This window comes from Chiloscyllium plagiosum, chromosome 5 (assembly GCF_004010195.1).
Source record: "Chiloscyllium plagiosum isolate BGI_BamShark_2017 chromosome 5, ASM401019v2, whole genome shotgun sequence".
Lineage (NCBI taxonomy): Eukaryota > Metazoa > Chordata > Chondrichthyes > Orectolobiformes > Hemiscylliidae > Chiloscyllium > Chiloscyllium plagiosum.
The window spans coordinates 45191914-45212522 of record NC_057714.1 but is presented as its reverse complement, the minus strand read 5'-3'; the positions used below and the strand labels follow the sequence as shown (position 1 = coordinate 45212522).

The window sequence follows — 20609 nt, the reverse complement described above, 5'->3', positions numbered from 1 at the left end:
ATCCTGGAACTGCCTCCCTGAAAGCATTGTGGATGTACTAGCCTGCAGATTTTTAATCAGTAATTGAAACAGGGGCTATGGGGAAGAAGCAGGAAAGTACAGTAGGGGATGATCTGATCAGTCATGATCTCATTGAATGGCGGACGGACTCAATGGGCTCAATGGCTTATAGCTACAGCAGTTTGAGAAGCAGCTGAGCACCAGGGTAATTATGGATGGGTAAAGCATACTGCCCCAGCTCGCACCACCCACATCCTGTGAAACAGCAAAAAAAATTCTCTCAAGATTCCTGAGAAAACAATAACATTTTGAACAACTGGCATAGCCTCCTCTGGTGCATATTTGTTGAATTGTCGCTTTCAATGCAGTTATCTGGAAGATAACTTCCCCCCCCCACCCAAAACCATACTATAAATAAGATAGGCTGACTGAACACCAGGAAAATATTCAGATGTTGAGAAATATCTGTCAACAAATTAAATCTGATTAAATCTTTTGAAGAGGTGACTAATGTAGCTAATGGAGAATATTATTTGTACTGATTTCCAGAAGGTATTAGATAATATCCCTCGTAAGAGGCTTTTAGCTAAAGTTGAAGCTCATGTATTTGAAAGCAAATTCTTGACCTGGTTAACAAATTGGCTGAGTGACAGGAGATGGCGGGGTTGGGGGGAGGGGGGGAGTGGGGGGTGGGGGAGGAGGAGGAAGAATAATGTGCGGGTCCACTGATTTGCATGCTGTGACCAGTGCTGTCATATAAGAAAAAGAACTGCACTGCTGAAAATCAGAAGAACAGAAATTGCTGGAAAACCACAGCAGGGCTGGCAGCATCTGTTTCTATCACTGAAATTACACCTTTTTGCTCAAAATTCTACTGAGGAAGTGCTGAGTATATTTCCAACTAGCAACATTCTCATATTGAGGGTCCAATCCAGATTCTTACAGGATGCAAAAACAGAAATTGCTGGAAAAGCACAGCAGGTCTGGCAGCATCTATGGAGAGAAAGTTTTTCCAGTAATTTCCATTTTAGTATCCTGTAAGAATCTGGATTGGACCCTTAATATGGGAATATTGCTTAATGGAAATATACTCAGCACCTCCTCAGTAGAATTATGAATTAAGCGGAGTAATTTGAGTGATAGAAGCTGAGTTTTATTAGATTTTGTTTGTGAGTAGCATATTGCAACTACATTCATAATATAGTATCTTGAAATGTTCCTATCTTGAAGAATATAACAATTATTGTGAGCAAATTATCAAAATTGTATTATTTTCCTCGTTCTTTGAATGCAAAGAGCCTTAGTCTGGGGCTTTTTAAAGGCTTTTCTGTTTTCCTCGGGGTTCCTGCACAATGCAGCAGGAGGTGCGTAGCTCAGTCAGCACCATTTTGAGCACAAACCACATGAGGAGAATTTAAATGGCTGGAGGCAACAAGCGAAGAAATTTCATGGCATTCCTTCACAGGGGGACAATTGCTTGTTCAATCATAATACCTCGAGCAGATGTGTGTTTCTGGAAGGTCACAGGAACAGCTGAGTGTCAGTTACTGACACCAGCAGAGAGTTTGTTTGACTGGTGTGAAAGCAAATGGGGACATTGCACTCTGCACATCTACAAAGTAATGCTTTCTCTAAAAGGAATTTTGCAATCAGAAATTATTGATTGCAAAAGAAGTAATCCAAAGAATAAATAGACAGAAACAATATGCTCACAAATATTACATATATATCACTAAAATATATGTATCTCAAGTGTTTACACAGTAAATCTTTATGAAAATAGATCTTCAAGCATTTCATAAGTATCAGTGTACAACACCATGGATAAACAAGTGATGAACAGTTTGATCATTTCAATATCACGAACTTCTGCCTCAGGTATAGAAATAGTCTGTACTATCAAACAACTTTCTTGAACAGATTGCAGGGACTTATTTATTCAGTGAATGTAAGGATGGAATTTTTGTCCACTTTCTTTACTTCCAGACCAATTTTAGGATGGAGCAGAGCCATACTAAAGCTTCCTCTACTTTGCTTAGAATTTACATTAACCATACAGTGAGAATAGAGAATTGTGAAATGCTTTTAAGTTGGTGATTGTTTTGTTTGTGTGTCTACAATTCTGATATTGGACAAAAAAGACTGGACTCACACACATGTAAAAGCAAGGTACTGTACTATGCGTGCTGGAGATCTGAAATAAAAACAAAGTGCTGAATAAACTCAGCAGGTCTGGCATTAACTGTGGAGAGAGAAGCAGAGTTAACATTTCAAGTCCAATATGACTGCATCTGAACTTGCCCATTCCACATTTCAGAAGAAGCTGGGATTGGAATTACCAGCATGAAATTTGGATCTCAGTCCTAATTTGGAAATTGGAGCAGATTGTTATTCTGACTTGGATAGCTACTCCTCAGATTATCTGGACCATAACTTTTTAAAAGAAATGTAATCTTTATAGAATTTTCCCTGTGAAAAGACTAAGTTTAAGTAAAATATCTCAAAATAGTGTTTTCACAAATGAATGTTTTAATCACTGTCTACAGCAGTTCTGAGTAACTTGACTTTAAATTACTCAAATTCACTTCTGAAAAAAACATAAAACAATTTTCTCATTTATTGTCTGGGAGGGCACGGTGGCTCCGTGGTTAGTCCAGCTGCCTCACAGCATCAGGGACCCAGGTTCATTTCCTGCCTCGAGCAACTGTCTGTGTGGAGCTTGCACATTCCCCATGTGTCTGCGTGGGTTTCCTCCTGGTGCTCTGATTTCCTCCCACAATCCAAAGATGTGCAGGTCAGGTGAATTGGCCATGCTAACTTGCCCATACGTTCAGGGATGTGTGGGTTAAGTGAATTAGTCAGGGGTAAATGTAGAGTAATGGAGAATGGGATACTCTTTCGAGGGTCGGTGTGTACTTTTTGGGCCGAAGGGCCTATTTCCACACTGTAGGGATTCTAATTAGAGTCATAGAGATATACAGCATGGAAACAGACCCTTCGGTCCAACCCGTCCATGCCGACCAGATATCCCAACCCAATCTAGTCCCACCTGCCAGAACTCTGCCCATATCCCTCCAAACCCTTCCTATTCATATACCCATCCAAATGCCTCTTAAATGTTGCAATTGTACCAGCCTCCACCACATCCTCTGGCAGCTCTTTCCATACACGTACCACCCTCTGCATGAAAAAGTTGTCCCTTAGGTCTCTATTATATCTTTCCCCTCTCACCCTAAACCTATGCCCTCTAGTTCTGGACTCGCCCACCTTAGGGAAATGACTTTGTCTATTTATCCTAACCATGCCCTTCATAATTTTGTAAACCTCTATAAGGTCACCCCTCAGCCTCCGACACTCCAGGGAAAACAGCCCCAGCCATGAACCTGCACTCCGTGATCTCTTTATTCAGCAACACTCCCTAGGACCTTACCATTAAGTGTATAAGTCCTGCTAAGATTTGCTTTCCCAAAATGCAGCACCTCGTATTTATCTGAATTAAACTCCATTTGCCAGTTCTCAGCCCATTGGTTCATCTGATCAAGATTCCATTGTAATCTGAGGTAACCTTCTTCACTGTCCACTACACCTCCAATTTTGGTGTCATCTGCAAACTTACTAACTATACCTCTTATGCTCACATCCAAATCATTGAGGTAAGTTAATTAATTTCATATTGAAATAAAATTACATTTAAAAGCTATTTAAATATGTCTTAAAATGTCCTTGCCCCCAGTAACAAAAGCTGGCTATTGTTTCTAAAGCCTCTTTAAGGGACTGCAAATAACAGCAATTAGTGGAAACTTCCAGTCTCAATTAATTCAACCTTGGTGTGTGGCTAATCTCATGGGCAATGTTTTTAGAACTAAGGTAAAAGATCTCAGAAACTTGAACAGAATTGAACACTATCAATCTCAGTTGCTTTGCAAAGTCATAATGAAATCAGGTGAAATCTACTCAAACTACTTAAAATATATGAATACATACTTGCTCTAATTAATAGCTATTTTTCAAGGCATTGTACATATTTGTACATTGTCCATCAGGATCTTGTATGTGGTTGGGGAACATTTCGTATACAACTGTGGTCTTGCTCACCTCTATAGGTAGGCTAAAAAAATCAGCTCTTGCATACCCAGAGTTAATATGAGCCATTTTGTGATAAAAATCACCGATTGTAAGTCATAGCTGAACAGTTACGCACTGATGCTAATCCTGCACAATTGTGCTATCGAATTCAAATTCCTTGGGTCAGCTACCTTGCATGTTTAATCAAAGACTACAAGTACCGAGATTAGGCATTTGGGGTCATACAATTCCAAATGTGTGAAATCTAAAGTAACAGAAATAAGTAAACGAACATGAACATAGAGAACATGAAGACCAAATATCTTTCTGTCAGGGTTAAAAGGCCACCATAACAAATGACAGCTTTTACCATGCCTGAAGGTGCAAAGAGTTTGAAGTAACTGCAAAAGTGGAATTAAAGAAAAGCCATGTGCATGCTTGAGGCTGTGACTGATTGGTCATGTAAATCCTGCCAGCTCTACCCTTTATTCACCATGGTTACAGAACATGGCATAGCTCTACAACAGGAATCGGATGAAGACCCTTTCCTGCAGTTAAGTAGCTGCAATGATATATTTAAATGTGATCGGTGACATCTTGTCAAATGTAGCCATCTCAGGTTTTGCTTGTGAGTCTTTATTCTGGCACACTTTCTTGACATGCAGTGCCATGCAGAGAATGACATCTGTGATTGAAGCGTTCTGAAGAAGTATCTAGCAGAACAATGCAGGCCGTCCTCTTTATCTTTGCCATTGAATCTGCTGTCACAACCTCACTTCAAAGCTGGAACCTCAGCATGCAATAATTATCTGGAAATGCTGGATATGCTTACCTCTCACCATGGATGCCAGTGTGTCAGAATTGACAGCTAAGAACAGATAATGTCTCCTGCAGTGCAACCTAATAGACCTTTGCCTTTTATTCAGCATGGTAGAATTCCAGTGGAATTCATGTGGAATTCCAGTCAGACTTATAATAAGCTGTGGACAACTAGAAAAAAGGCTCACAAACCTATGAGAGTCTTGAGTGCCAGGAGAAAGAAACACAGTAGGAATAGCTGGCCAAAATTGCTTAAAACTGCTGGATTCATGGATGTATTTTCATTTAAAGCTTCCATCTTTACTCATTTAGTTGAAAATCACACAACACCAGGTTTAGTCCAACAGGTTTATGGTGTTGTGAGATTTTTTACCTTTGTACACCCCAACACTGGCTCCTCCAAATCATCTTTACTCATCTAGCAATCTGGAAATTCAACTGTCTATTAATATCAAGTCCAATATCAGTGGCATAAAGCAGCTCTAGTTAAATTGAAGTGAGGGAGGAGGAGCCTCTCTACAAGTTGAAATAACCCCTGCGATAAAAGAACATGGAATGATGGTTGGAGGCCAGTCATCTCACTGTTAGAACATTACTGCAAGGAGTAATCTGGCGTAACCATCCCTAGCTGTATTATCAATGACCTTCCCTCCATCAGAAGATGTTCAGTCACAATTGCACAGTGTTCAGCACCAGTCACAACTGCCCAATAATCAAGTGATGTGTCCATACTCTGCAAGATCTGCACATTATGCCACCTTGGGCTGATAGGTGGCAAATAAAATTTGTACTGAAGAAGCAACAGACAGTAGTCATTTCCATCAAAAGAGAATCTAAGCATTTCCCTTGATATTCAACAGTACTATCAATGTTGAATTCTCCACCATCAGCATACTGGGTACAAGCTATTGTACAAGTCAATGTTTCTAAAACATTAAATACTCATGATACATTAAATCTACCCATGCTACTGATGTCACGCACAGACTGTAGGTGGAGACAAGGAACTCTGCAGCAACCTTCAGAACGAGCAGATTTATCTATGCTCGCACCCAAAGGGTGTAATAATTATGCCAGACCCAATGTAGTTAAACTTATAGCTGTCATCCAATAAACCTTCTTGTTCTCTAAGAACATGATCTCTTTTGTAGATATTCCATCATAGTATATGTTCTGCTTCTAATCACTAGATAGGTCCAAGATAAAGCAAAGGCAAAGGAGGATTGGTGCCAATGAACTATCTCAAATTACTCTTTCCTCGTATCACACACCAGTAGAGGTAGCAAATACCATGAAGGACCAAGAACGTTCATCTGGGAAAATCCCACAGGAGTCACCATTGATCGGGAACTGAACTTGATCAGCCAAATAAATATTGCACTGCAAAAAAGAATGAAAGATTGGGAATTCAGCAGCAATTACCTTATCACCTGATTAGATAAAATCTTTCCACCACTTTCAACATATAAGGAGTGTGATGGGATGCTTGCCACTGAATGAGGATTATGTGTTTGGGAGCTGCTGATGAATTACATGCTGCTTCTGCCATATCTCAGTGGTAGAGCAAGTGAAGTGGTTAAGGTGCTAGTAGAATGGGCTGCTTGACCTGAAACAGTGTGGCTCCAAACAGAATGAAGAAGCTCAACACCATTTAAGAAATGATGTGGAGGTGCTGGTATTGGACTGGGGTGGACAAAGTTAAAAAAATCATACAACACCAGGTTATAGTCCAACAGGTTTATTTGGAAGTACAAGCTTTCAGAGCATTGCTCCTTCATAGGGTACACCTTAAGTGTTCATTCACCCTCTATTCAGTGCATTGTAGCTGTAGTGTGCATTTCAGCAGCGGGCCCCAGACACACAATATTTACTACCTAGACTGAGACGTACATGAGAATAGTACCAATTACAAGATGCTATCCATATCATACATATCTCGACTTGGAACTGCATCAACATTCCTTGACTGTTGCTAGGCTTGACAGTACTTTGGGTGAACCTAAGCTCTACAGACTGCAGTAATTCACTGCCTTCCCAAGGCAAATCAAGAATGGGCAATGAATGATGGCCTTGCTGGCTGTTTTAATGTACTGTAATGGTTCCAAAGGATTCATGTTTGAGCTGCCTACAGTCCAGGAGTACTCTTGCATAATGATACACACTCTCTGGCTAGAGAACCATTTGGCATCTGGCACAGTCTCCTGAGGGAGACACATGTCTTCTCTACACCTTGTTAGTAATAGCTAATAGGCCTAAAAGTCGATCGAATCTGTATATTGTTGCCATTTTGTAATAAACTACATCTTGCAATGAAAGACAAGTGCTTCTTTTACTAAGAAGTTTTGCAATCTGTCCTCCATCACGGACTAACTGGACAGACCAGCAGAGGAAGTGGGTTGGTGGCAACACTCACCACCAACCACAAACCATTAGTGGTTCATACTCAGTCATCACATCAGATTATAACATTCTGGCCGTGGCAGGTACTAAATATAAAGTCCAGAAGAGATCAATAGTGGACAAAACATGCAGTATTGCTGTTTTAGGAAAGACTGAGCTGGTCATTCAGCAGCTGAATGCATTTAAACTGATGTGAATCAGTACAGGCTCACAGAAGCACGAACTGCACTTTAGGGTGAAAGGAGAGCTACACGTTGGGAAAAATACACAGTGAAGCCATCAACAGAAAAGAAGCCACAGGTTTTACAAAATTATTATATGGGAAGAAGGAGAGAAGGAGTAGTGGTATTTGTAGTAAAGTTAAATAAATGATTGTATAATGGCTTAGCTAAGGGAAAAAGTCCTGGGCAGAGATGTCATATTAGGTATTGGTTCTGAAAGGATTAGTGTTTGCCTATGCTGAGCTCTGCCCAGTCTGGGAAAGACACACAGCTTCTGAGTGGTGAATCAGTTGGAGTCTGGCACAGCCAACTGAGAGAGACATACACCTTCAATGCCTCTTGTTAGTAATAGCTAATATACCTAAAAGTTAATGTAACCTGTACATAATTACTGTAGTATACTAAGCTACAACTTGCTATGAAAGACAAGCCTTCTGAGATTTATTCACAGTCGATTCTCCACCATTAAGCTAGCATAAGGAGATTTGTGGCTGACCTGTATTCCAGGAATAAGCTATTAGTGGTTTAGATCCAGGCATCTTATCATATTTTCACCAGCAAGGCTCACATCCTGTGAATTAGTCAGAAAAAGAACTTTCAGAGAAGATTCCTCCAATAATCCACTCAGCCCTTGAGAATGTGCCTTCTTGACAAAAGTGGAACAATAGTTGTCCAAAGCTTCTCTCATGTAACACTCCACAAAATATGACACAAAAGGCTGAGGAAGTATATTCTGCTGCTGCTGGCGTCCTACCTCAAGATACACAAATTTTGGTGACTCTGAAGATAGTCCTACCAGGACCATTAATTCGTAGACAGCCTCAATCAGTGCATTTTCTGGGAGGATGAATTATATATCATAACATTAAAACTATTTTAATGTTAGGATTAGAAAATGATTAAGGATCAAGTTCAATCATGTTGGAAACAAACTTACCTTTAAAGTTAGTGATTGTTTTTCTGTAGCCTAAATTATTTCACAAAATAAGCTGTGTGGGTGACACTTTGCCTTTGTTAAGAAAGTTAATGGGATTTTTGTTGAATGGTTTACAAATAATGAGGAAGTAAACATTGAGTTGGCAGCAATTATTATTCTGCTTTAGTCAACACAGGAGCCATAAAATCTGAATGCAAAGTATCTATACATTCAACATTATGGTTGCTGTTTCAGGTCAAAATGGTACCACATTACACACACCTCTAGTGTGGTGCTTCAATTTGTTGAGGTCAGTGGTTGAGCAGTTGGAGCAAACACTCCAGCTATGTAGAGTAGGACAATTCTGACCTCAGTCAATATGAAACAATGATTGCACGCGAGCGTGTTATGCTCAACCTTAGTACTCCAGCTAGCACCCTATCTTATCCTTACAAAACTAAGCGTGCATTCAACTTGATACCCCTAGTAGTGCTATTTAAAAGGATCATTAGCTATCCTTAGGTTAGGCACCAGTTGATTTATATCAGCTATCACCCAGCTAGTTTGGTTCTTTGTACTGCAATTCAACTGTAAGAGGGGTGTGACGTGCTCCAAGTGATGTATATCTAATGGCTACCACAGACATTTGTGCAAGAGGTAAAGGCCACATGACTACAGCAAGACAATACGGACATAAAGAGTATAATTGCATTTCTCCAAAAATCTTCCACCTCATAAATGAAAAGGTTGCATCGAGTCATGGTTGTAGGATAAGGGGTAGCAGATTTAAAACAGATGAGGAGAAACTACTTTTCTCAAAGGTTTTTGAATCTGACAAATTCACTATCCCAGACTATGATGATTGCTGGGACTTTGAGTACACTTAAGGAGGAGATAGACAGACATTTAATTAAGAATGGGTTGAAGCACAATGGATAACTAGCACTAAAGTGGAGTTGAGGCCAAGATGAGATAAGACATGATCATATTAAATGGTGAGCAGGCTCAGGGGTGAATTGCCTATACCTGCTCCTAGTTCTTATGCTGTTATGGTTGCTGATGCCTAGGAGCACATGCAGAATGCTAGAGGGAGATGCTATGCATGTGCTAATGAATGAGATTTATTGAGAAGTCTCCTCATCTGGTTCTTTGTTTTCAGAAAAGTGTCTGCATTTGAACATACTTTCAGACTTTAGTTATACTTTTGAATATTTTTTGAATAGTTAGATTTAACTTTTTCATTGTTGAATATTGTGTTGAAAAGTGGCAAGTAAAGTTCATGTTACACAAGAGCCAGATGAAGAACATCTCCAACAAGAGAAAGTATAACTGTCATCCCTTGACATTCAACAGAACTACTATCACTGAATCCTCCACTGTCAACATCCTGGGGCTTATCATTGATCAGGACTGGTCTGGACTAGCCACAATAGCTACAAGATCAGTTTAGAGGTGGGGAATCCTGCACTGATTAATTCACCATCTGACTCCCAAAGCCTCTCCACCATCAATAAGGTACAAGTCAGAAGAATACTCCAGTTGCTCAGCTGGATGCAGATCCAGCAATTTTAAAGAAATTTGACACCATTCTGGGCAAAGCAACCCACTTGACTGGCACTATATCCATAAACATTCACTTCTTGCACCTCTGATACTGATTAGCACCACTGTGTGCCATCTACAAGATACTTTCAGAATTTCACCAAAGCTGCTAAAAACAGAACCTTTCAAACCCATTTACAAGGATAACATACAGGGGAACAACACCACATACAAGTTCCCCTCCAAGGCACTCTTCCTTCTGACAAAAATATTTTGTCATCGCCATTCCTTCAGTGTCACTGAGTCAGAATCCTGGAACTCCCTCTCTAACAGCATTGTGGATGAGCCTACACCAAATGGACTGCTGCAGTTCAAGAAGAACATTCACTATCACGTTCACAAGGACAACTAAAAATGAGCCATAAACGCTGGCCCAACCAACATTTTAAATGAATTTTAAAAAATTAAAATCGACTTTCTGCATACACACACTCTGCCTCTTGTACACACACATTCTCTCCGTCTCCCTCCCTCCCGCCCACAAGCATACCTTTGCCCTTTCTCTCCCATATGCACAGATACACACTCTTCATCCCTCACACACAAATCCTTTCTCTCAATCCCTTCTCTCTCACTTATATAAACAAGCATATACCATATACAAATAAATACAGGGGGATGGGGCAATGGCCTAGTGGAATTCTTGCTAGGATATTGATCCAGGAAGTTGGGTAATGTTCTGGGGACCCGGGATCAAATGTCACGATGGCAATTGGTGGAAATTGAATTAAATAAAAATTTGGAATTACAAGTCTGGTGATGTTCCCAGAGAGAAGTCACACAACACCAGGTTACAGTACAACAGGTTTATTTGAAAACACAAGCTTTCGGAATGCTGCGCCTTCGTCAGTCACCTCCATATAATGATGATCATGACATCATTGCTGATTGTTTGTTAGAAAAAAAACATCTGGTTCACTAATGTTCTTTAGGGAAGGAAATCTGTCATCCTTTCCTGGTCTTGCCTACATGTGACTTCAGCTGTGGTGGACTGTTAACTGACATCTGGGCAAATTAGGGATGAACAATAAATGCTGGCCTAACCAGTGATGCCCACATCCCATTAATGAATTAAAAGAAAACACACTCACACACTTGCACTGCTTCTTATGAGCCATTTCTCATACATATCCACTCTCACTCTCCCACATATTTTCTCACATTCTCACTCTCCTACTTGGAACTTTCACCCTGGTGTTGCTTGTCAACCTGATCCTCGAACCACACGGAACTTCATTCCCCAGTGCCACTCGCTGACACGTACCCAGACCTACTCAGAGTGTGGTCCCCAGACCTGTCAAAGAGCTAGGCGAAAGTGGGTACTGCAGAGGCTGAAGGTTAGAATCAAGATTAGAGTGGTGCTGAAGAAGCACAGCAGGTCAAGCAGCATCTGAGCAGCAGGAAAATCAATGTTTCAGGCAAAAGTTCTTTATCAGGAATGAGGCTGGGAGCCTCGGGGGTGGAGAGTTGCAGCTTTCCTTGCCATTGATGCTGCTAGCTCCTGGCATTCAGCCTTGGACTGAATTAAACCGCTCACCAACACAGCTCAATGCTCCTCCTATCAGAGACCATTTCTCGTTTGTGCTTGTTGGTGGTAAAGCTCACTGATGAGCCTATCAATAACAAACATGGAAGAAAAACAGCTTCTGGTCAGAGGAACATCTCCTGACAGAATGTTCCACATGAAGTTACCTGTATTCAGAATATCAGTCGCAGGCTTGGGGGAGGGAATAAGCCGTTCGCTGGGCAACATTCTGGCCTGTAGGCTGGCTGTTTAACAAACCTATTGAAGATATATTTCAGGGGAAACTGGAAAAGCTTATGAGTGAGAAAGGAACAGATAATTAAAGTTATAGAATCATAGAGGTATACAGCACAGAAACAGGCCCTTTAGCCCAACTTGTCCATGTTGGGCAGTTTCCTAAACTGAAATGAGCGCAATTCGCCAGTGTCACAAAGCTAGTCTCTTTTTTTTCTAAAAGCTGTTCCTTGGCTCAAGGAGACTTTGTCCTTGATTTTTCAGAGGGGTAATAAACCAGGCCGGGCTCCAATCAATCTGGTTTGGTACAGAGATGAAAAGAATTTTGAGAGGACTTTTGTTTATATGTAAACAGATGAGACTTCAGGCCAAAGTGGCCGTGCTTTAGAAGTGACCTGTATAATGAAAGGGGAGTGGTCAGCTCTTTAGCTGAGCTGAGCTGAGCTTTTTTTTTAGCTAAGTTTTGAACTGGGAGCTGTGTGGAAACTCTCTCTCTTTCTGCCTTCAACTTCAGCCTGTAAGTGTGTGTTCCATTTATACTGGGTTTTAAAGGGATTTTGCTTATTGGGACTGTTGTGTGTATTGGGAACAGCATAATTAAGTCTAGCTGGATAGGTTGAGTTCTGTAGGGGTTCGTTATCCTTTTCTTTGTGTTTCATTGTGTAATTTTGTGAATAAATATTTTGTCTGTTTTAAAATTTAGTAGTCAACCGAGCTATCTAACTCCGGGTAATTTTCACTATACACTCACCAAAACAAATTGCAAAGTTAGGTCTAGGGCTGCCTGCTTAAGAATGTTTTGAGTGGTCTGGCCTAGTCCATAACATCAGCATTTGGCCCATATTCCTTTAAACCTTTCCTATCCATATACCTGTCCAGATACTTTTCAAATGTCACTTCTAACACTGGCAGCTCATTCCATATGTGCACCACTCTCTGTGTGAAAATGTTGCCCTTCAAGTCCTGTTTGAATCAGTTTTGGATTATACTACCCTAGGGAAAAGACCTTTGCTAATTACCGTATCTATGCCCCTCATGATTTTATAAACTTCTATGAGACCGCCCCCTCAGTCTCCTGTGCTCCAGAGGAAAAAGTCCCAGCCTATCTAACCTCTCCTTCTAACTCAAACTTTCCAGTCTTGGGAATGTTCTTATGCTTCCTTTCCAGTTCAATGTCATCCTTCCTACAGCAGGGTGACCAGAATCATACACAGTACTCAAAATGTGACTTTAATAATGATTATGATAATGGGCTTAGGTAAGGAAAAATCAGAGCAGGCTTGAGTAGAGCATAAATACTTACACATACTGGTTCGACAGTTCCTTTATTGTATGTAATCTTATGTGATCAGACAGAACTCAGCTTGATTTGTCATGGGTAAGTCACGATTCATGAACTTAATCACCTTGCAAGAAGTTTAAGGAATGTGATGAATAAAAGAGTGTTAATGAATGTTATATATTTAGATTTTCAGAAGGCATTCAATATGGTTCCACACAGGAAAATGTTAATGAAGATAAAATTCAATGGAATTGGAAACCAATTATTAATGTAGCTAAGAGATTTATTAGGAGGTGGCAAGAAGGGAGCAGGAATATTGATGTACTCAAATTGACAACTAGCAGTGTCTCAAAGGGATCTGTAGTTTGGTCTTCAGCTTTCCATTACATTTTTAGACAAATGAAGGAACAAAGAATTGTATATCTCTGATTGCTGATCAAAGCAAGTTTCCATACACAGTAAACCATTTAGATTAGAATAGAAGTTGCAAAAGGACATTGGTAGATTGAAATTGTCAATTCCTATAAACTTAATTTATATTAAGAGACTGGCAAAGCTATTGCAGATGGAGTGCAATGTGGAAAATGTGATTATCTCCACTTTCAACCTAAAAAAGATAGAATATTTTCTAAATGAGAAAATGTTGAGAAGTATTAGGTTTAGGTGTTTAAGGACAAATCAAAAGCAGGTAGGAGACAGATACAAAAGAAATTATAAGATTAGATTACATTACAGTGTGGAAACAGGCCCTTCGGCCCAACAAGTCCACACCGACCCGCCAAAGCGCAACCACAAATACCCCTACATTTACCCCTTACCTAACACTACGGGCAATTTAGCATGGCTAATTCACCTGAACTGCACATCTTTGGACTGTGGGAGGAAACCCATGCAGACACGGGGAGAACATGCAAACTCCACACAGTCAGTCGCCTGAGAGCAGGAATTGAACCCGGGTCACCGGCGCTGTGAGGTAGCAGTGCTAACCACTGTGCCACCGTGCCGCCCACAACTAGTGGAATGTTAATATTTTGATTTGAAGCTTGGTGACACAAAGTTACCTTGCAGCTGTATTATGGTATTGGTAGACCCTCAATCATAGTATAGTATTCAGTTGCATTGCATTATATCACAAGAGGATATATTGGCCTTGGAAAGAGTGCAGAATTGGAGAGAGTACTGAAACTAAAAGAGTCTTAAGGACAAATTGAATATATTAGGAGTCTACTGCCTTGAGTGTAGAAGGTTAAAGGGCGTTACAACTTAAGATGATGCTAGGAGCTAATAGATTATGTAGAGAGTAACTACTTCCACTCGTTGAGGTGTCTATAATAACTGGACATAGCCAATAAAATTAATGCTAAGTCATTCAGGGGTTTACGTGGAGACATCTCTTCACATAGAAGATATTAGAAATGAAGTGTTAGAGTTGTACAGTGTAGAAACAGGCCCTCCAGCTCACCATGTCTACGCTGACCAACAAACACCAAACTACACTAATCTTATTCATTTGCATTTGGTCCATAGCATCCAGATGCTTCTTCAATGTTGTCAGAGTACCACCATCCTCTCAGGCAGCACGTTCCATAATTCTGCCACTTTTTGGGTAAAATACAATTCTCAGATATTCTCGAAACCATTTACTTCTCACCTTAAACTTTTACTCTGTGGTTTGTGATATGACAGCGATGTGGAAACAATTCTTACAATCCGCCCTATTGATGCCTCTAAATTTGTATATCTCAAACAGACTCTCCCACTCTCACTCCACACCTTGGCCTCCTCTGCTCCAAGGAAACCAAACCCAGCTTACCCAATCTGTCCTCATAACTGAGACTTCTCATCCCAGGTAATATCCTGGTGAATCTCCTCTGCATCCCTCCAGTGCAATCACATCTTTCCAATAGTTTGGTGTCCAGAGCTATATAGCATTCCATCTGTGGCCTAGTCAATGCTTTATAAAGTTGCAACAAGACGTCTTTGCTCCTAGATTTTAAACCCCGGGTAACGAAGGCAAGCATCCCGTAAATATTCTTCATCATCCTGTCTACCTGTGCTGACACCTTCACCGATCTAGCTGGACGTTTCTTCCATGAAAAGATCATCCAGACTAGGTCAAATAAAAAGTTCAGAACCAAGATTTTTGTTAGTTAGTGATATTGAGTGTTAGAGAACCAGAGTGTGTGGATGAAATTAATAAACAGGCAGTCTAAGATCTAACTGAATTGTGAAATAAACTTGAGGGACTGCATAGCCTATTCATATTGTCATTTTTCAATTCAAGTCCCAATATTCTTTTTTTAAGTGGTTGGATTTATTTGAGTGTAAAGTTGGGAGATTTTCCTATTTTACAATCTGTAGGATTTTTTCACATTGCTGTTGCTTCCTTCAAAGCAACATAATGGTATATTATCACTGGAACAAATTCTTTCCTTTTGTTTGCATTGTAACCAACCATTGTAACGAGTTAGTTTCTTCAAAGCCCCTGTATTTGATTGAATTATATGCAAACCATTTCCCAAGAAATTGTCTTTCAAGACCATCGTGTTGGAACTATAATAGGATATGGCAAAACAGACTGTGTCTGTTTGCTTGACACATCATTGCTTACACTATGGCTCACTGGCAATAGAATTGAGTTGGAATTAGAGAGTACTGTAATTTCTCAAATTACTTCAAGGTATCTGAGAACCCTCAAACTAAGCTGAAGATAATGGCTTATCAACAAATACTTGGAAGCTCCCTGCAGTTTAATTTTGTGCACAGAAGTAAACTTCCTTGTAAACTATTTCTCAAATTGGAGGTGTAGTGGACAGCGAAGAGGGTTATCTCTGATTACAACAGGATCTGGACTAGATGGGCCAATGGGCTGAGAGTGGCAGATGGAGTTTAATTCAGATAAATGCAAGGTGCTGCATTTTGGGAAAGCAGGATTTATACACTTAATGGATAAGGTCCGAGGGAGTGTTGCTGAACAAAAAGACCTTGGAGGGCAGGTTCATAGCTCCTTGAAAGTGGAGTCGCATGTTGATAGGATAGTGTAGAAGGCGTTTGGTATGCTTTCCTTTATTGGTGAGAGTATTGAGTACAGGAGTTGGGAGGTCATGTTGTGGCTGTATAGGACATTGGTTAGGCCACCGTTGGAATATTGTGTGCAATTCTGGTCTTCTTCCTATCGGAATGATGTTGTGAAACTTGAAAGGGTTCAGAAAAGATTTACGAGAATGTTGCCAGGGTTGGAGGATTTGATCTATAGGGAGAGGTTGAACAGGCTGGGGCTGTTTTCCCTGGAGTGTACATTTAAAAGGCATTTGGATGGGTAGATGAATAGGAAGGGTTTGGAGGGATATGGGCTGGGTGCTGGCAGGTGGGTCTAGATTGGGTTGGGATATCTGGTCGGCATAGACGGGTTGGACCGAAGGGTCTGTTTCCATGCTGTATATCTCTATGACTCTATGACTCTAAATGCAATATCAAACTTACACTCTTGACAGCTTGTGATTGAAAATCTGAAGACTTGTAACAAGTACTTAATCCTTGTGGTACTCGCTCACTTCCCCTGTCTAAGTATGGTGTTGTATGACTGCTTCTCTTGTTAATCCTCTTGATGCTGCTCTCCCTATCCTTGAGCTTTCTCAGGTTCACCCATAGCCTTACTTATTGCCTCAATCATTGCAAGAAGCAACAAATCAGACACTGAGAAGAATAGTGCAATGGGAACAACCTTTCTCCCAAAATCAGCAAAACTAAAGAACTGATCGTTGGCTTCAGAAAGAAAGGAGAAGAACACACCCCCATCTACATCAACGGAACCGAGGTCGAGAGGGTGGAGACCTTCAAGTACCTCGGAGTGACGATAACCAAAAATCTGTCTTGGACTTCCCATGTAGATGCGATGGTCAAGAAGGCACAACGATGCCTCTTCTTCCTCAGGCAGCTCAGGAAATTTGGCATGTCCGTAAGAATCCTCACCAATTTCTGCAGTTGTACCTTTGAAAGCATACTGTCCTGGTGCATAACACCCTGGTATGGCAACTGTTTTATCTAGGACCATATGAAACTATAGAAGATGTCGTGCACAGCCCAGACCACCATGGAAGCCAACCTTCCATCCATTGTCTCCATTTACAGGTTCACTGCCACACTATCAAAGACCCATTGCATGGCAGTAATGATCTCCTACAACTTCTTCCATTAAGCAGAAGATACAGAAGCCTGAACACATGCACCAGCAGATTCAGGAATAGTTTCTTCCTGGCCATTATTAGAATGATGAATGGACTTCTACCCTCAAATAATGCTGATCTTGCCAATGTTTATCCTGCCTGGCACATGCCCTGTGCAATGTAACCTGTATGCCTCTAAATCTTTTTGCAACCTCTGGTCTGTACATCCTTACTTACTATGATCTGCCTGAACTGCTTGTAAATGAAGCTTTTCACTGTACTTCAGTACATGTGACAATAAATCAATCAACCAATCAATCAATCAAGGGAGGCAACAAGTGAAGTAGTGAAGGGGAAAGTGAGCTAGACATTGTGGGGACGGTGCACAGTGAGTGAAATAGTGAGTGGGACAGTGAGGGGAATGTAAAAGAACTAGGTAGCAAGGGAGGCAGTGACTGAAAGAGCAAGCGTAATGGTGAGTGCATCTAACAAGTGAAATGGAGAATGAGGTGGAGACTGGGTGACAGCAACATTAAATACACAGCAATGACATCAGTGCAATGTCTTCTAGTTCCAGTGCAGAGGGAGGAGATGCAATGTATTTCTATGTCTGATTGCATTGACGAGTTTTTTTATCACATTTGAAGAAATGACCCAGAACTGTCCTCATTCGAATTTCTATGGCAACAAATAAGAGTTTTTTCCTCAAGATAATTTTATGTAAAATTCTTCAATTGTATGAGATTATCAGTCATTTGGGTTCCTTTCCAATTGGGAAGTAATTTTCATAAGGAAAGATTTGGACTATTAACGTTCTGAGGTCATGAGTTTGAAATCCCCCCATGACAGATGGTGGAATTTAAATTCAATGAAACATATTTGGAATAAAAAACTGGCTTAATTGTAATCACTGTCAATTGTTGTAAAAACCCATCGGTTTATTAATGATCTTTCAGGAAGGAAATCTGCCTTCCTTACCCATTCTGGCCCATGTGACTCCAGATGCAAAGAAATGTGTTTAATTCTTTACAGCCAATAAATACTAGCTTAGCCAATAATGCCCACATCCCATAAAACAAAATAAAACTTAACCAATGAAGAAAGAAGCCCACCAGGCAAATTCAAACTTTGGCACGTATAGCATTAGTTTAGCTAGTTTAGCTGAATCATAGGAACCAAAAGCACAACAGGTTTGATCCATGCTCTCTGCCCTGTCATTTATTTCAGGGAAAAATGTATAAAAGGTTTTGTTACTCGTGGACCCGTTCTTTTGAACGCTGTGATGACATTATGGCTTCAAGTGGCCTTATAATGAGGATATATGTTATCCTTTTTCTTAAGAGAGAAAAGTCTGCTCAAACCCAATGAAATTCACAGTTACGAGGTCTTTTATTAAATAAAGGTTGTGACAATAGAAGCAGCCTCAATGGGTGGGGTCAAGCTTCCAAAGAACCAGGATTTTTAGGTTTATATTTCTGAAGTTGTTGCTGGATATAGAAGCTGTTTTTCCTGTCCCTGTTATAGCTAAAAGCTGGGGTGCTCTTCCTGCTGCTAGAATTGCATGTGAGGACAACTTATTTTACTGAATTTGCCTTTGCCAAGGATGTGTTTATAGGATGCTACTCAATGAGAAAGGTTACTGTTTAGTAGTTAACAATCTATTATTCTGTAAGTTTTTTGTTAGAGTTAAATTATTCCAATTCCTGTTTTTTGTTGCTGTCTTTTAAGATTCGTGTATGAATAAACTGTGTTTTACTTCAAGACTGGTAGCTTGACCAATCAAATCTCATCCGGAGTTCAACGCCTGGCACTTGCTTTAAATTTTTTTAAAAATTAGTATCTAGGCTATCTCCTTAATATACTTTGAGGGGTTTTGGTCTTGTCCATAGCAATGCTATTTCCTCTCAGAAATATTATGTTGACATTAGGTAACAGCACAACTGAGTTGCGTTATGATATTTCACATCATCAAATGACCTGCTAACACTCACTATCTAAACTAAGATATGAAGAATTACCACATGGCGAATATATTAAGGTTTCTCCACAACTATGATGTAATTTTGGCATAAATTCAAGATCAATGGTGGAAGCAACTGTTTATGTTGTTCTCCAGGAATTCTGAAAATCTTTTGTTGTTTCTTTGATGGAAAATTGAGAATTTATGTGGAAATCTATTGTGATTATAAAGTATGACAGTTCCTTCCACTGAACCACCATGATGAACTATTATGAAGAAGTGGAATAAAGATTTAGAGCCCCTTTATAATGAGTAGATTTGAGATACTATGTAGTCCTTTGTTCCTATGAAAGGTTATCTTTCCACAACAGGAAAAGAACTGAGTACACGTATTCATGGATTTTCCTAACGATCAAACTCATACTGCTTCACTTAGGTTTTGTTACGTAAAGACACTTTGTGAGATTAGTCTATAAACTGAAAGGCATTGAAATTGTTCAGTGTATTCATTGAATTGAAATCATTCCTTTTGGATTTTGCTGTTCAGTGGCCACATACAGATATAATAATGAGATTTGTTTATTGAAACAGGATTGAGGTTCTAACAATAAGATTTGTTCAATACAAAAGTAGCTCTAATTGAATTATTCATAATATCTGAATGTTTCTTCCAGCTTTCCTTTGCTGCAACTACCCCAGTCCTGGCTGATAAGAAGAAATATCCCAATTTCTTCCGGACAGTCCCATCAGACAATGCGGTCAATCCTGCAGTTGTCAAGTTCCTGAAGCATTTTCATTGGCGCCGGGTAGGAACGTTGACCCAAGATGTGCAGCGATTCTCTGAGGTATGTCTTCTTTACTCAAGATAAATATGCAATAACCTAGTCAACGCATGCTCAGTGTCAGGTGATGAATTTATAGATAAATATGTAGTAGTGTAAGTTTATGTGGCTGTGCTGCCAGTGAGAAATTCAACACTCATGAAAATATTTATGCGATGTTGAGAAAGGTTGGTGACCTGTTCATCTTAAAAAGATGCTGTCATTTCCCTTTATTATTTCCTATTATAGTCTCTTGCATTAGTTATTCACCTTTGATCATAAGAGATATTTTGTTGTAATTTTTATTGCAGAGACATAGAAGCACAAGGATGAATGATACCAATCGATTTTATTAGTTAACAACAATCTATTAATCTGCTCCAAAACAAAATATGCACAGAAGATACAAGTTATTTCAATAGATTTTCTCAGGGATATATTTCAATGGGTGAAGGTCATTTGAGTAATATTTATTCACACGCATGAATGGCAGTGGACAATCTAACTCAAGATAAATTCATACTGTTTGTACACGCTGACTTTCTATAGGGATAGCTGGGCAATTTCACCTTTGCCAAGCCTAAAGCATGGTTATGAA

At 39.9% G+C, this 20609-nt stretch overlaps 1 protein-coding gene across 2 annotated transcripts in view; it reads left to right on the top strand.

Annotated features, from left to right (window-relative positions):
- gabbr2 (gamma-aminobutyric acid (GABA) B receptor, 2) overlaps positions 1-20609 on the top strand; it is a 968870-nt gene that overhangs the window by 526243 nt on the left and 422018 nt on the right. For both annotated transcript variants that reach the window (XM_043689956.1, XM_043689957.1), the window contains exon 3: positions 19865-20035. In XM_043689956.1, coding sequence (XP_043545891.1) covers positions 19865-20035 — 171 coding nt within the window. The remainder of the gene's footprint in view (positions 1-19864; positions 20036-20609) is intronic.